Genomic DNA, 18,829 nt, shown 5'->3' on the forward strand with positions numbered 1-18,829 from the left:
CTGATGTATGAGACAGATTCAGTTGGGAAATGAGTTCCATGTTCCAGATCTGGTGAATCTTTTTCATAAATGACTCATTTAAAAAACAAAAAAAACAGACCAAAAACAAATGCTGTCTAGCAGTGTCAGATTCAGCAATAGGAGAATGATTATGAGTCATTTAGTTTGTGTTTTGTTGCAGATTCCTCAAGCAAAGCTGCTGAATATCTGGCAGAGGAACACAGAGTGCAACCAGCACACTCCTCGGCTTTCCCCAGGACGATTACTCTATCATATGCAGCGGGGGGGGGGGGGGGGGGGGGGGGGCCTCGAGCTAGTTTTTAGTGCTTATATGTATTTCTTTGCACCCCCCCCCAACTTATCAGCAGCTACATCACTAAACATACTGTGCATCCCTAGCTGGTGTCGCTACCGTCAGATCTGGTACGATCGAGTCGGGTGAAGGAGATGGTGGGGGGGTTGGCCGGGCGAGACACAGGCAGCCATTTGTACTCAAGGTCCTGCGATGGAGGGTCCAAACACCAGTCGTAGTTCTTTAACAGGTACAGGCACGCTTCCTGGGAGCAAAACAAGAAAAGAAAGAGTTTTCTGTTTAAAAATAAAAACTAAAAACGTACTTTCTGCCTGATGATATTTAGAGTGAAAAGCAGTGTGGCAAAAGGCAGTGAAAATGTCCTAATTTTATAGCATTGCAAAGACAAAACGTTGAACCAGGAGGCACTCAGCAGAGCGAGAGCCTCCGCCAACGCGTGAAAAAAAAAACCTCCAACTTGTTAAGCTACAGCCTCCATAACACTTGTTGTTCTGTTTATTTGCATGTTGATTTCCAGATTTCAAAGTAATGCAACGCAACACCTTTCCGCAGCCAAGTTGAAACAAAACATTAGGTCATCGGGACCCGAACACCTTCTTGATATCTGTGCTAATTTGATCATCTAACAGAGAGTGTACAATTTTCAAATTTCACCGATTAACATTACAGACTACTTTGTGTAAAAGAGGGAAAACCCTGATTCTGTTTTATTCTACATACTAAGTGCACTCAGAGCTCCATGGCTGGCAGCATTCCCCATTGGTGGAAACCCGGCCACCGAGCAGACCAATCGCATTCACCAGTAACAGCCAGTTGCGCTGCCTCCCTCCACTTTGTGAATGAAGATTTCCCTGATAGAGGGGGGGGAGCCGGATGGAGTAAGGGAGGAAAGAAGAAGAGGGGAAGGATGATGATGGTGGGTGTGGGAGGAAGGAGGAAAGGGGGAGGATGAAGCAAGGAGGCGATGACTCACATCTCTGACCTAGATCCCTGTGGTCTAATTTTTACACACCCTCTTATATGTGTGTGTGTGTGTGTGTGTGTGTGTGGTATGTGCAAGTGGTCAGTCTGCTGAGAGTCAATCAGACAGACAAGATGAGGTTCAACACGTGCCTCATTGGTGCAAAATAAATCTGAACAAGGTGTAATCTACCAGCGTAGGTCAAATAACGTACATTAAGTGTATTAGTGTGACTCAACCGACGTGAACTGCTGAGATAAGCCTCTCATTAGCTGACTGGTGGAGTCTGCTTCCTTCCCTCCCACAAACTCACCGCAACTAGCATAAGTGCATAACAGCCGGCCATCCAGCTTTAGGTCACGTAACACATTTAAAACCCTTTTTACGGGTATCTAGTTTCAAAAGGAGTCACCTGGAAACACAATATGTTCAACCAAATCATGGAGCTAGCTTAATTATCTAGTTAGCTACAGCTGATAAAAAGTCCAAATCGCCAGCCACAGGCCAGAAATGAGAAGCATGTCTTTGTCTACCGCTGTTTGAAATCATGGACCTATTATTCAAAAATTACAAAACAATTTGATGGTGGATGCTCCCATTATCAATGTATCAATGCTATGCAAGTACACAGTATAAGCTCAAAATCATGAAATATTCAATCCTTGTATCATACGTTTTGAACCGACACAAAGGTTCGTCTGTGATAACTGAAAAGAAGAGGGAATCCTTCCATTTAGTTTTGCACGTTTCCAATTAAAACCTTGGGAATCCACCAGCTCGCTGTGGTTGTTTTCAGGTTGGTGTCACCCTCCGAGGCTCACAACACATACATAGAGAGACCGCTGATTCCAAAGGGAACACCCCCCACATGGGAAATAAATCTCTGCCCTTCCCGTCTTCACACCTGTAACATGTCTTGTTCTTGTTCTTTCCATAGGCTGTGTATGCATGTATGTGTGTGTGTATGTGTCTCCTGAGTATAGGCAATGGTGGCTATGGTGAGGGCTGCCGTGGGGACTGGCAGGTGGTTTGAACAGGACAGTCTGTACCTGTGCTCTCCGTCTGTTATCACTAATAAACACACACACACACACACACACACACACACACACACACACACACACACACACACACACACACACACACAGCTAAGCATTTCATCATTCCCATGAGGAGTGCTCATGGTTCAGCTCTCTTTCTGTCTCTTTGTTCTTTGTTTATATGCCATATTATGTCAGTCAGACAGTTACAGTACAGTAGTTGTCTGGTAGCAGACCTACAAATAAGTTTTACCTGAAGCTTCCCACATTTCACTTCCACCTTGGTTGCAAATTTTTCTCCCATTAGAGACCACATTCACGCATAATTTCAAAAGACAATACATACAGTGTATATTACCTTCCATATCAATATTTGCACCCTGTAATCACACTATTTGCAGTTTTCAGGTGCACAGCTACAGTAAGCAGTCTCACTTTCAGCTGTCCTTTTGAGGAGAGACTTTCAGCTCTAACAGAGAACAACAAAACTGCATCATACCGTTACAATTTCTGTGAAATATTTGCGCCTATGTTTGTATGTATGTATGTATGTTTATCTATCTATCTATAGTGGTTGCATCACAGTTTTTTAAATGGCTTTTTTCTCAGCTCAAGGAAGGTTTTACAAACATACAACCACAATATAAAATGTAAAATTCACAACAGAAAGAGTCATAATTGAGCTCGTTTGTGAAACTGTTGACACCTCGACGTGTCTTTTAAAATGGTGGTCTATGGGGAAATGCTTTTTGGGGCACAGGCCTTTTTCACTGCAATACCGGTGAAAAAAAAAAATGGAGTGGCTGCGCCGCATCCAGTTTTTATTATGAATGCATGTAAATTACTCAACATCTCAGGATTTTTAATTCTTCTTTGTGTCAGTTTTCTTTCATTACACGCAACCTTCCATAAATCTTTGACCTCCTTATCTCCAAAAGAAGACGATTCTAAAGACTATGGCGCTAAGGAGTGGACATGTATTCATGTGGTTGTAGATGGAAGACTGATGAGCAAAGAAATGGAGTCACCTTCAGGAAGACATCGTTAAGTTTAGTTCCAATGCAGCTTCTGGGCCCGTTGCCGAAGGAACACAGGAAGTGCTCCTGGCCTGCATTCCTGCAAATACAAGAACACAGTTACATGTTAACACAGAGGGCTGTGCAATACAGTTTAATTTTAGTCGATATTGATAATATAATTGACATTACAATCATCATTTTGAATGACCTATTTTTAATAATCACCAGGAGAAAAGAAAAGGTTGAATTTAACCACTTTATTACCGAGTTAACCACCGTAATTTGAATGTGTCAGATATAGCTTCAATATTTGCAGGAACACAAAACTTTATATTTTTATTTTTTATAAATCAGAGTGCCTAAGGCTGTATTGTTGGACAGGACAGCATTTGAATTCCATTCATAGTCAGTCCCTCGGCAGGATAATGACCACTTCATGCCTCTGTTGCGTGCATATATGACAAAACTGTCACAGAATGCGCCGTTAGCCACGGGACGATCATCAGATTGTGACATCAGAGGATCTGGAACATAGTGAGATACTGTCTGGGTCTATGTGTCTGTTCATATATTTATGGATTTATGTGCATTTTACACAGATTTTTAGAGACTTCTATCATTGCCATCAATATTTTTAGCCATTGCTATCGGCAGTGTCGGTCTGTCCACCACGCTCCTGATTGACATATCTCAATAACTGTTACACGGACTGCTCTGCAAGTAATTAGAAAATGTTAGCATGCTAACATGCTAAACTAAGATGGTGAACGCGGTATGAACGGATCCAATTCTGTCAAAACAAGACAACATGCAGTGTCTCTAAACAAAACGGTTGAAGTCATCGACCATGTTGAATGCAATGCCTTCGTAATAAAACATTTGCAAATGCAATTTTTTTTTGAACATTTTAAACACCTCCATGTTTGCTAGCTTGCAGTCTTCTTTCACTGCTTTGGCGGGCACATTGCAACGCTCCTTTGATGCGTTACCCTCCACAGTCGATCAGCAGAATAGCACATTAAAACTGGCGGCGGTAATGTGTAGCATGCATGATACAAAACAAACAGGAATCGACATGGCTCCATAGTGCTACTAGTGGTCAAACATTCTGAACTGAAAATGCATCTTTGAACAACACCGAGCTTGTTCCAGCTGATTTCGGTCCTCTCGAAATCTCGTTGACTAAAGACAGAGTTACGGAACCGATAGGTGGGCGATAACACAAAGCGGGCCTGAATCATTGAAACATCTCGACACATGTTGTCGGTCTGACTCTCTTTGCCATACCTGCTGTAACATTCCAATTCCTCCTCTAAAAATGTACTAAAAAAAATATAGAGGTACTGGTCGTTTCCAGCCGTCAGGTTTGTCAACAGACTGCTAATGCAGGACGTTTCTCCCCATCTCACCACTAATACATCCTGTCTTCCTGAAACCTGAGCTCTGATTAAAGGCAAACAGGAAGCATTAGTGGTGTGTATAGTCTGGGTCCAGTGTGTGTGAGAGGCTTTGTGTGTGTGTGTGTGTGTGTGTGTGTGTGTGTGTGTGAGAGAGAGAGTTAGAGACAGAGAGAGAAGGGAGAATATTAGTGTTCTCTGCAGCATCTGTCTAATTGTACTTCTAGGCCCATCCTGAAACAGAAAGACGTGTAGTGTACAATGCACTGAGACAAGAAGAGAGAGAGAGGAAGTCTTACCAAGCAGTCCAGCAGAATATAGATGGGAAGTAAATCAGAGAAGTATAATCTAGTGTACAGTATAATTATTTGTACTACTCTAAAGTGTAGAGAAACGCCATGACTGAGCTCTGAGGCCGAGATGGCATTTAATTCATCCAGTTAGCTTTAATACAAAACTAGATGTGATGTTGCGCCCGTTGACGACTTTTGCACCCAATCAGCAAAACAGGTGACCAATCAGAGCTTAATAGGTGATTTAAAGAGGACATCGTGTGCTTTCATAGCCAGTCAGCTATCTATAAAATAGCGCACACAAAAAAAAACATCAATGCAGCCGTTTAAGTTATGTTAATGAGAAATAAGTCACTGATCAACATATTTCCATAATTCTATGATCAATGTGACAAACTTTCACTGCTCCTTCTGACTGAAGCTTCCATGTAAACTAAAAAAGGACTTTGGTAGGAAGTATAAATCACTCAACAAACTAATAGAACTACCTAACATGTTTAAGAATGCAATGTTTCCTATAATAAGTACTGTATCAAATCAACTACTTATTTCCTGCAAACTTTTAGTGAACTATAGAAATTACTAAAACATCCAATCTACTATCAAAACTATAGTTTGAATGAACGGAGTTATACCTATGTCTATTTGTCCATTAATACACAGACCAAAGCAAACCTCAGTTATCTTCAGGGACTTGTATTTCTCAGTATTCATACACATTTCTTGAAATGGGGAAAATTCTAAATTCTAAATTCTTTGCTAATAATTTCCACTTCAAATGAAAACCGATGTATGTCAGCATTTATGTACACAAGTAGGAAATACCCTGTTCTCAGACTTATCTAAAACTAGCAACACAACCCACTGCGGTAGCTCAGATTTGTATCTGTGTTTGGTAGCGTTTCCGATCCATTTGTCCACGGGCCGGAGCTTGTGTGGGCGTCTGGCTGATAGGATGTTAACTTGCCAGCTCTACCGTTTGCTTCCAAATGGAAAAGCACACAAACACACAAGCTGACGATACAGTATGTCCTGGGACACACAGCGGACAATATACGCAATTATCGCACAGAAACACACACATGCAAACAGATGATGTGGTTAAAGTGTAGTTATTGTAGGTGGGCAGGACTGCAGCCATTAAATTACACGGCCAGGTGGCAAGGAAAGGAGCCAGGCAACTATCAAGGCAGACCGGAAAATAGTCTCCAGGAAGACTGACGGATGGAGATGCAGAGAAAAAGACAGGTAGGAGGAAAGAGAAACAGACCGGAAGATAAATAGAGGATTAGAAGGGTAAATACAGTCAACACGCAGAGAGACAAAATACAGTTACATCCTGAGGGAAGTTCACTAGTTTGAGCAGCAATTAAGACACACACACACACACACACACACACACACACACACACACACACACACACACACACACACACACACACACACACACACACACACACACACACACACACACACACACGGTATTGAATCTCCTACACCTATAATTACCTCTCAGCACCAAGTCAATCGGGTCACAAATGTAGTTTCATTTTCATAAAAAGGCTTAACACTTTCCTAAAACCTAGTTTTTAATAAACAACACTAACATGGGGACTCATTTTTAGCTGGTGAATTCGGTGCACTAGTGAGAATTTTTGGCAGCAAGAGGGTGTGTGTGTGTGTGGGACCAACTCAAAATAAACTGCAGTACTGAGGCAGTTCATTGTAATGAAGAGAAAGATCTACGGCACAGCAAAGATGGAGGAGCTACAGATCTGTGTCTGGTTTGGCCACACGGACAATTATTGTCGACAAGAATAAGTATTTGTTAGTTTTAGTCTTTATGAGATATCGTAAGTATTTTATGGACAAAATTTCAAGACCCTACATTTTACATTGTTTTGATGGTATATTTTTTATGTTTGCTTGATTTTATATCATATTGTCTCAAGGAAAATCTCCTCTGACTCATCCGTCAACCCCATCTCATCAGAGCAGAGCAGGATGTACACGCACACACACACAGACACACACACACGCACACACACACGCACACACACACAGACACACACACACACACACACCCAAAAGAGCACACAGTGAATCCCCATTGGTAAAAACCGGTATGAGGTGGACAGTTACCATGGCAGCAGTTACCTGTCTGTTCATTCATCAAGGGTTCTGTTGCTTTTACGTTCACTTCAGTCCATTTTAAATGGCACCCATTACTTATTAAACATTGTGTTAATAAGCAGATCATCACATTGTTACAAGAATCTAGTTTTAACTCATTTTGTCATTGTAGAAAAAGTCACATACAATAGAGACTATTTTTAGAGAATTAATGGTGTGACCATAAAGATTACTTTGAATGAGGTAAAAGAAAATACATAAATATACCCTTACTGTTCCATGGACACCCAGTGGAAATTTCTGTTGTAGAAAACATAAAATTACAATAAAATGATAAACTGGTATGCACGGCTAAATCCTCACATCCACAGAAAAAATATACTGAGACATTGAGAGTTTGTCTATAAAAACAAACAAATCCTTCGTCATTTCTTGATGATCGTGGTCGGAGCGGCAAAACAGAGCGGATAAACAAAGATGCTTTGACTGTTGCTATTAGACATGTGTGTGTCTGTATTTTATTTGTCTTCATTGAGTTAAACTGTCAGTTCCACTAAAAGGGATTTTATAACGGTGGATATATTTAACGGATGGGGGGGGGGGGCCCACACTCAAAGACATTTCATTTTAGAGGAGTCACCTTCTTTTTGTTCCGAGAGACACACACGCACAGAAAAAGATAGAAGCAAGATAGGATCTTCTCTGACTCATTTTCTGTATATCAGCCCACTCCACAGGGCATCATCCCCCACCCTGCACACACACACACACACACACACACACACACACACACACACACACACACACACACACACACACACACACACACACACACACACACACACACACACACACACACACACACACACACACACACACACACACACACACACACACACACACAGAGGGAATCCCTATTGGTAAAGACGGTGTCAGATGACTAGTTTCCATGGCAGCAGCCCCCTACATACATACATTCATAGATTCCCCTCCACCACACACACACACACTCCCCCCTCTGCTCTGTCGCCTGAATGAACAAGCATGAATGAGAATAAACAGGTGAATGGAGGAAGTGGATGAATGAAAAATGGTTGACTGTGAGAGTGAACTGGTGAAGGAGCCAGATCAGGTTACATTTATACCAGAGCAGGTAGCCGAGAGCTGAGAGGAGCGGCCGTATACAACCTGCGTGGGTCGCTATACGGCCACAGTATATCCATCACTAACCAGCGTGATTTTACAACATAGAATAATAAAGCAAACTGCAGTGTAGACCCCGAGACAAAATATATTACTAGTTAGCTTTGTGTGGAAGGATTTATACGACAAAATCAATCTGTTATTTTCATTTATTTATTTAGAGAAGACATGATTTTGGTCCCAGAAATCTGTCCATTACCACTTTTTCATACACCCATCAATATAAATGAATCCATCATCCATTTGTTTTCTCTTCTGTTCAGTTTGATTCACTTTCTTTTTAAATGTTATCCAGTTCTTATTGAAAATGGCGTTTCCTGCTGCATTTCCTCGACCCTTAATGTGTCAATGCACTGACAGCTTCCTCCCTCTTACTCCATCTAATGGTCAGTGTGTTTGTGTGTGTGTGTGTGTGTGCATGTGTGTCAGCGTATGATACCACAGTTAACTACACTGTGAGTGGAATACAAGTGGCCGACTGTGGCTATGTGGAGAGCAGGGCCGTCCTTCAATCAGAGGATCGGCGGTTCGATCCCCGGCTCTGGCTCCGCTAGTTACATGTCGATGTGTCCTTGAGCAAGACACTTAACCCCAAATATTGCTCCCGTAGCTGTGCCTAATGTGATAGAATCTGCTAAATGTCTGCTAAATTACTGTAATATGGACACAAAAATGTCACAGGTTCCCTTGAACAATAACCTGCATCTTGAAATAAAAAAATCACAGTTAGATACTCAAAAGTATTTATTTCCTTGAAAAGCTATTTCATCGGTTATTATAACTTATTTCACGAATGGCTTTCATTCTGCTGCTTTTTCACGTTTTTAGAAGAACCTGTACCACTTACTCAAACATCATCATTTCTTGAAAGTTATTCGGGTCCATTTTGTGCAGAAATTGGTCTCTCTGCCTCTTCTCTGACATGTTTTGCTCGTCTTGTGATAGTTGATTATCTAAGGAAAGTGGCAGCACTAGACAGAAGCGATTGCTCTTTCTGAAGGACAGAAACTCGAGATAAGTTGAGATTGCTGCAGAGTTCTTTTACTTGCTATGACTCCATGAACGACCAGAAAACTGGAAACCCCCTTTATATAGCAACTGAATCCAGTACTGTCCTGCAATGAACACAACCTTTGTGAAACGTTTCAACTCTATGGTAATTTCGTTTGAGAAAGAGCTGATTTGCTTTGCATTATATGACGTTACAATACCCACAGAAAGACAATATACAGCACATAATAAATCCCTTCCTCCTTGAGTCCAATTTTATGTTTGTGCCAGATGTAATTGAATTCCCTCCAGGTGTGCCTGAAGATGTTGCTTTCACGAGAATGGGACAGACGTACGTTCACAGTAACCTTGATCTGTGTCCACCAACATCTAAATAGTTTATCCTCGAGTACGAGTGGACATTTGTGTACGAGGTGGCAGATTGCAACATACTGAATACTCCTCCGATTCCCCCAAAACTTCTATTCCAAGCGTGTAGATACCTACGCTATCGGGTGCAATTTGCGGCACAAAATTCAAGCTGCCACAAACGTGAAAGGCACCTCTCTAGAACCAGTGTTTGGTTTGTCCATTCAGGGCTACTGTAGAAACATGGCGGGCTCTGTGGAAGAGGACCCGCCCCTTATGTAGATATGAAGGGCTCATTCGAAGCTAACGATTCCTATTTTGAGGTGATTATACACTAAAGAAAACATAATCATGAAAATGATATTCATATATTTCTGCCAAAAGACCACACTGAATCCTACACATTGCTTCTTTAAGTCTGTTTCCGCAACGAGGTCTAAGCTTAATAAACAAAGACTTAAGCACAAATCTAAGCTCCTTACCTTCCGCTCCATCTCTCTGGCAGGAAGTTGTCTGGCTCCTGGAAAACCTCGGGGTCGCGGTGGACAGAATGGCTGATATAGATCACACCATAATCCTTTGGGACGGAAAACCCTGCGAGCGTGGAGTCCTACACATACACAAGGGGGAGAAATCACATCGTCATATCTTATCATAATTAAATGACAATGCACCGAGTGAATCCTGCTTCACATCTACAACGCCCATGTATTTCAGAAATTGTGGATTTTGAAAGTAGTGACATATGACCAGACCAAAATGGGAGACTTCTTCAACACTGATGTTTGGCTCGAATTGGGAATTGCAGTTCCATTTTAAACAAGTTGATTTTTCTAAGCCCCGGTGAAAGGAGCCACCTTGGGGCAAAAAGACCACTTACCCAAAGACCCAGTTGTTGCCCTTTTAATTCACCTATTCACTACATCCATTAGTAGCTGCACTAATGGACTACCGCAGAACAGGATCAGCGTTTCCCTTTTCCTCTCCCCCTCTTTCTCATTTTTCTTTCACTGCTGGAGTGGAAAATCTTTTACAATCCTCCTTCTTTCTCACAGTTGTCACTGAGAGACGCCTCTGCCGTTGCAGTTCATTTCTCGCTCGCACACGCACGCACACACGCATGCACTAACCCTGAAAACGATTGCATATCTTAGTTCCACCTGGATGGAGCATCTACTTTTTCCACCCGATTGTGAATACTAATAATCTCTCTCTTTCTTACACACCTACCTGCGCACATAAACATCTCATCAACTCTCTGCACTCTGGATCCAGCACTTGTCTCCTGCTTTTCTGTGTATTAGCACTGTGTTTGAAGTTGGCACATTATTTGCCTGGGGTTAGGGGGTAACTGTTTCTGTTCCTTGTTAATTATTCAATATAAAAAAAAAAAATCCATGAAAGCATAGGCTAGGATTGCATAGAAATGTGCCAAACATCTTTACATTGAATTCAAAATTCCAACTTAAAAAGTATAATATACAAGACTTCAGAGTGAAACATATTCATTTTGATGTGGTTCCAGTCAGGATGCCATATTAGCACTTTTACAGTGGCAATATGTTACCAACTAACTTGCAAGTAGTCGTCAAAAGAGCTACTTTTATACTACGGCTTAAGTACTTTTCAACACAAATAATCGAGTCAATTTGAGTCAGCATAGATATTCTAGTACTCTTTCCTCCCTCAATACTAACTGATCCATCTTGCAAAAAACACATTATTCTTTGAGTTCTTTCTTCTCTTAAGTTCTCCAGAACGCCCACGCGTCATGACCCCGCATCCCACTGGGGCCCCGTTGGGAATCAAAGAGTACTGATGCGTTTCCCAGAAGTGACAAATGACTTTCCGCTCGGCCTCACAGCGCCACCAGCACACATCAATCCCACTGCCAAACCCTAACACCCCCCCCCACCCCCCAACACAAACACGCTCATTTCCTTCCGGGAAAGCGGAGCCAATCAATAGCAGAGATGGATCAATGCCTCCGATTGAGCTGTTGCATAAGGCAGTTTGATGAGGTCATGATGATAAACGCAGCCGATGCGGAAGGAGGAAGGTGGAGGCAGCCCTCGGGAGTAAGCAGCCGGCCAATCAAGAGACAGGAGTAAATTTGGGATTCTATTGGCTGAGATCAAACCTGAGAGCACTCGCTTTTAATGAATGAAAATGGATGTCGTAACATATACAGTATAGGCCAACGGGATATAACACGGTTATATGTCCAGCACACAGGTTTACACAACAACGGATAGATAATAAGTCACCAGTTTACGAAGCAAGTGGAAATAATGGCTGCATGGAACAATTTAGAATAAACAAATGATGTACAAAAAAATAGAAACACCTAATAAAACAGGCCTGCAGTAAATACCAGCTCAATGAATTGCAGTTGCATGCCTCTGTAATTGTTCTAACGACATATCATGCTGCTCAAACACCGATAGTCAGATCTCAATGCAAGCAGACACTCGCATGTGTTGTTGACTTTTGTTTACTGTTTCTGTGTCACCTTTAGTGCTGCAAGAGGAGAAGTCTCAAAAACAAAGAGAAAGAGACCCACCAACTGGAGCTCAAAGACAAAAAAGTTGAACATTACAAGATTGAAAAAACTGTTTTTTTTAGTGCAAGGCCAACGTAATATACTGCAAGGTGTTTGTGCTTCTTGTCCAGCCCCTGTATCTCTTCGTACTGTTCAGTAAACACAAGAGAGAGGACAAGTGACAGCAGAGGAGACTTCCAACTGTAGGAATGTGTCGCCATCTAGAGGAGAGGAGTGCAACACGGAAAACAGAACCCTAGACGACAGGAAAATGAACCTATAAAAAGCTACAACAATGACTTTCAGACATCCTTCAAAGTGTACAAACATGGAAGACATTCCACACAACAGCGTATATCAGCACAGGGTTTACTGAGGAGGGAGCTGAGTTACCCTGCAATGGTAAAACCTTGAAACTCTAAATTTAAACGGCAGGCTTGTTAAATGAAAAGGTTTTGCATAAAGATGGGATTTGTTCTTCATATTTCTCACTGTAAGTTGTAAAATGCTAAAATGCTATATTCAATGGGTTATACTTATGTTTGCTCTTATTGTTGCTCTCTATATTGCTTATGATGTTAACGATCCAGGGATTTGAAGCTACTTCTACTTTTGCACTGATTGTTATGTTTAAGGCAACTATATATATATATATATATATATATATATATATATACATATATATATATATATATATATATATATATATATATATATATATATATATATATATATATATATATATATATATATATATATATATATATACATATATATATATATATATATACATATATATATATATATATATATATATATATATATATATATATATATATATATATATATATATACATACATATATATACATACATATATATATATATACATACATATATATACATACATATATACACACTATGTACGGCAGCCGAGAATGGCCATGCTAGCTACTTTTTTCAATACCGCTATCTCGAGATCACAAGTTAATTATTTCATTATCTTGAGAAAATTAACCGCGTTAACTAGATATAAATAATAATAAACTCTTTAAAAAAAACATACTGTTTATAAATACATAAGGTAAATTTGATTTCGTTTACTAGAAGTATAAAACATGTTAGCTGCGTCTCTTATAAATTAAAAAGATAACATTTTATCAATTTGGAGATATTGCAAAGTAAAAGTGCCACATTTCTACCTATAATCCTGTTAATCGTATTACCAGAACAATTAACTTGTGATCTAAAGAGAACGGCAGGAAAAGGAGTTCCCATTTCATTTGGATCTGAAAATCCGTCCCTATGAACAAATCTGTGATTCATAATGACTTTAGAGACGAGAAGGTCCCAAAAGGGACACTGAATCTCTCATTTAAAAAACACAAGATAAGAAATACTCAACACTTATTCAGTACTTATTAATTAATAGAATGCAACCCAGTCCTACCTGATCAGCTATTCTGCGTCCACCAATGAAAGGAGGCCAAAGTCTCTGAACCTCCAGCAGCACCGTGTGCAGGTAATCAGGGTCTTCCAACGCTCGCCGACGGGCCTTCTCGTGAACACGGGGAAAGATTTTGGTTTGTAAATCATATTTAAAAGCAGAAACAACTGGGCAAGAAAAAGTTATGGCCCATGGTCATAGTTTGTTCAGAGGCCTCATTTTTTATTAATATGTACTGAAGATGTGTATTTCTTTCCATCACACCTGGTTGCTGTTTTGTCTCATCAACACACACAGTGTTATATCTGTGTTCGTATACCTGTCGGTTTCCACTGAGCGCCAGTGTGAAGGAGGTGAGCAGCGACGCCAGCGCTTTGGGGATCAGAGCTGAGATGAACAGCAGGAGATGCTGGGAGGCAGAGCTGGAGTCGGGCAGCGGCAAAGAACCGAGGGAGCCGACAAAACTAGAGCCGCGGAGAGGAGAGAGCAACGTTGAGATTAGGGTTCCACAACAACAACATCATCAGTAATAAAACGAGCCATATGGGAGCCATAATCAGAGATCAACAGCCTCTAGCCTGTGATTTATGGCAGAGAGGGAGACAGCTTTACGCATGAGAATGTCAATGCAAAGAGCAAACGGCACCGCAATATTCAGGGGGTTGTGTTGCTGTATTTCAAAAGGCATAACAAAACATATGACCTGAACCAATAGGATTTGAGAGTAGCAAAAGGTTGCGAAAGATCAGTCATTAAGGTATGTTGTAATGTACCTGCAATGACTGAGTAAAGACCAAGCAGATAACAGATTAAGATCAAAGTTCATCATTATTCGATGCCAAAAAACAAAAAAGGAGACAGAAGACGGGAAACTAGCCAGGCAAACAAAGAATGCAGACTTATCGAGGCAGGGATCAGACAGAGCGGTGGAATGGAGTCCAAGGCTCAGGCGGAGAGCCATGCAGGCAGGCAACAGGCCGGCAGGAAAGGCGGTATTTTATTTTGTAGAACTTCTAGAAATTTACTGAACCAATTAAGTTTAACAAATATTTGGTAAACAATCTAATAGAAACATAAGTACTGGCAAAGTCTTCAGCAGACATAAACAAGAGGTAGAAGCTCTGTTTTTGAGAATGATTGTAAAATGAATACTGCTGTGTGTGTGTGTGTGTGTGTACAAGATAAAGATATAAAAGACAGAGAAAGACACTGAGAAGGGAAATAGAGAAGCAGTGGGGTGGTTACTTCCGTCTCTACTAGGAACTGTGTGTGTGTGTGTGTGTGTGTGTGTGTGTGTGTGTGTGTGTGTGTGTGTCAGACAGAGTAAAAGAGGTACAAAGACAAAATGCAGTCTCACCCCTGTTTGTCATTCTCCAGTTTGTCTTTGATGATTTCCATCAGTCTGTCTCTGGCTTCCATAGCGGTGGAGAAACCCGACGACCACAGAGGAACTTTCACATTGACCGGAGCGGAGATCAGACCTGCCGGGGCATGAGAGGAGTTGGTCAGGAAAGATACAAAGAAGGGCGAAAACACACAGAATGTATCATATTTACTGAGCTGAATTAAAAGGGGAAGTGGAAGATGTTTGCAACACTGTATTGCAAAACAACAGAGCTGACATATTAAATAAGTCTGGAAAACATAAAAAGATTTGCAGAGTGAGTTTGTAACAATACCAGTGCTGCAGTTAAATGAAAGACAATTTTGGAGCAGTGTATATGAACTGATGTCGGGGGGCTTAAAGGGGTCAGGGGCAAGAAGGACTGTTGGTTTTTGTGCATTTGTGTGTGTGTGTGTGTGTGTAACCAGCATATGTGTGTGCCCCTACCATGCCAGTGCTGGGTGCAGAGCTGCATGATTTCCTGGAAAAGTTCAGGTTGCTCTTCTGCTCGTACGTTCATAAAAAGGCCCAACACCAACTCTGTCCCCAAACGCTTAAAGGCAGAATACACACACTGTGGCTGGCCACTACGCACGCACACACACACACACACACACACACACACACACACACACACACACACACACACACACACACACACACACACACACACACACACACACACACACACACACGCACACACACGCACACACACACACACACAGATCACATATCAAATAAATAAAATAAATACATATCTACCACACATCATGAAGCTGTATGTGCGTTAATGAGAACAGGGGACGTTGAAACATCCGCAAACACAAACAAAAATAAGTTTACAACTATGCAGAGAGCTGTTGTGTGGCTGCTGTGTATATTTCCCCCCCCGTTGTGTACACACAGGGGAACATGTCCTATCCAGCTCTCTAGCCCTGTTTTTCATGTCGCTGGTGTTATTGCTGATCTAGAAGTCTTTTATATTTTAGTTTCGTTTTTTTAAAAATGAATACTTTAATTGATTCAAACGAACGAGCGCACACTCGCAACTGCTCGCGTGATCCTCTTGGCAGAGATAATAATAAATGTACACATGCTTTGAGTGCTGGAGGTTCGTGTGACGTGTTACCTGAGAGAGAGGTCCTTCAGACAGCGCTCACATACACTGTTGAGTGAAAGAAACAGACACACGCACTTCTCAGACAAGATGAAGTCACTAAATATGTCCTGGCAGTGCATTTTGAGACATTCTGTTCATTGTGACAATAACATAAGGCCACATTCACTTGTTATTCCAGCATTTGAAATATTATATTAAACACCGTATCATTATTTTTGGGGATTTTTCGCTCCATAGAACAGAGAGGCGGTCAGTTCTTGCTCAAGAAGCCTTTGACTTGGATGACACATTGTTGCAGCAATACGGACTTTTCAGGCCGTGTCACGAATGTCGTTGCCACTATTTTTATTCATTGCACAAGAGGCTAGACTAAAAGAATGATTAATTACACAACTAGAGTAAACATGTCAGCTCAACTCAAAGTCTGAAGAACCCTGTGGCTCTCCAGCTCATAAAATACAAAGCAACACAAATATTATACGAATTACATTCCTTTCCCTACCTGGTGATGTAATCATTAGATTCATTCAAGCAACTTCCTGTGAACAGGCTGGTGAGAGACAGACGGAGAAGACACGCCTCCTCACCTAAAACACACAAATACAAGTTACTCATGTTTGCCGCTCGGTGAATTTGAGCATCATCAGTGCCTGCGCCTTGGAAGGAATTACTTTGTTGCTTTAGCGTGTTCTTTTCTTGTCTTAGTAACACCTTGTGTATAACGTACATATCTGCTACATTCAAAGCTCTGTGCGTGCATGTGTTTACCGTTAGTGGTGACCATGGTGTCTCCATACATGTTGGTCATCAAGTCAGTTGGATCCTTCAGAAACATGTTGGACTTCTCTGAAACACACAACATGAACGTTATTACAAACACATATATACGTACTACACAAAACAAACCGACACACTATGGAGGGAGCTAGATGGAAGTGTAACAGTATCCAGTTTTAACGTAATAAAACACCAGGATTCAATTATGCATGAAAATCCTCTTATCAAATGCACGGGGGGACGGGGCGACAGGGGGGGGGGGGACTAACATGTCAACATCTCATCACAGTGTGCTACTATATTTGTCATTTTCACTTATACGTTCAGATTCTAACATGAGGTGTTCTTGTTCATTGTTATTAGAAAATTAAATGAAATATTTGTATTTTATATTGCTCAGAATATGGCACTATATATGGCACAGGTATTAAAAACAAATGATTTGGTTTATCAGTATATAGTACTGGCATCAATATCTACAAATGTCAAATAAACGTCCTTCTTTAAAAGCTGTGTCAAATTAAAAACTTCATAATAGTCCTATGACTTAGAATACGATGCGTTGTACTTTAAGGTGAGTTTATAGGAACTTTGTTGAACTATATTTGACATACTTCAATCTCATTTGAATAATTCTCCTGTAGCTTCTTTTAATATGTATAACTTATGTTGACATTACAATTAGGAGAGCAATTAACTTATGTTGACATTACAATTAGGAGAGCAATTATTACATCATAACGTTATTATAGTTCACATTGAAGGGTAGCAGACTACACCCTCTCTCCCACTTCTCATGTAACATCACGAGTGTCTCCCATGATCACACTAATCCCTGGGGTGAATTTTACTCCAAATAAGGGGAAGTTTCATACCAGCAAAGTGTCGCATCTAACACAAATGTCCAATGATTCCCTAAGCAGACAGACTATAACATATATCAGTCAACATTGAAATAATACTGGTGTTTATATTAGTCATTGGGGATAAAACATGCAGCTTTACGGGCGCTCACCTGTTGCGTCCACACACACACATAGATATATGTGTGTGTATAAACACACGGCCGTGCACAGACAACATACCGCACAGCAGCTCTCTCATCCCCTGCACGGAGCAGACGAAGGCGGTCGGTCTATTCAGCACGCGGCACTGAAACACTCTGCTCCGGTGTTTCTCGATCCTCTTCTGGCAGAAACTCACCGGATCCCGGTAGAACTCCAGCGACTTGTCCCCGATCACCGGCACACCGGCATTTCCTGGTAGTTTAGCCATTCAGGTCCAGCGTTGGAGACGCACTTTCCGCTTGAACGAGAATGAATTGGTTCACCGGGTGGATTCAGCGTTAGCGGCCCTTTTGACTCTGAGCTTTAAGAGTCGGTACAGGTCGAGCGTAAATGCCGCTGTCATCGCCTGCTAATCATTTTTTTAAACCACGTGGCTCTACCTGTGGGTCAAATTACTGCTATCTCATTGTCGTCACGGTTCTCTCTGAGGTAATCGGACGTGTCTGCAGCTCAGGGTGACGCGTTCACGGGATGTCCGTAATTTGGGGCTTCACGTGCCTTACTGTTCGTTCCTTGTCATTGCTACTGCTGCGGGTTTACTTCTGCTGCCAGGCATAAAGATAAAACTCCCATCAACACATATAATTCTTGAAACACAGCTATGTGGTGCCACCACAACAGCTATGTGGTGCCACCACTATAACGTGATCGTCTGCATATTGGGCGAGGTGGTGTTTTGGCTAATATTAAAGGACAGGACATTCAAGTTGTTTTTAATTTTCTTTTTTCTGAGTTGTTTCCTCAACCTATGAAGGCTCAATGCACCAATCATCAC

The 18,829-nt window shown here is 41.2% G+C and overlaps 1 protein-coding gene across 1 annotated transcript; it reads right to left on the reverse strand.

Annotated features, from left to right (window-relative positions):
• Positions 1-352: 352 nt before the first annotated feature.
• On the reverse strand, positions 353-18,393 carry LOC142935527 (putative cytochrome P450 120). The gene is made up of 11 exons (XM_076079934.1): positions 18,073-18,393; positions 16,979-17,056; positions 16,713-16,797; positions 16,220-16,255; positions 15,538-15,677; positions 15,064-15,187; positions 14,026-14,170; positions 13,710-13,814; positions 10,201-10,328; positions 3,343-3,430; positions 353-557 (listed from the first exon to the last, which is right to left on the reverse strand). The coding sequence occupies exons 1-11, from the start codon at positions 18,260-18,262 to the stop codon at positions 396-398; spliced, it is 1,281 nt and encodes a 426-aa protein (XP_075936049.1). The 5' UTR covers positions 18,263-18,393; the 3' UTR covers positions 353-395.
• Between the last annotated feature and the right edge of the window lie 436 nt (positions 18,394-18,829).

The sequence above is a fragment of the Anarhichas minor genome, unplaced genomic scaffold (genome assembly GCF_050575085.1).
Source record: "Anarhichas minor isolate MPS153535 unplaced genomic scaffold, ASM5057508v1 ptg000073l, whole genome shotgun sequence".
In the NCBI taxonomy this organism is placed as follows: Eukaryota; Metazoa; Chordata; class Actinopteri; order Perciformes; family Anarhichadidae; genus Anarhichas; species Anarhichas minor.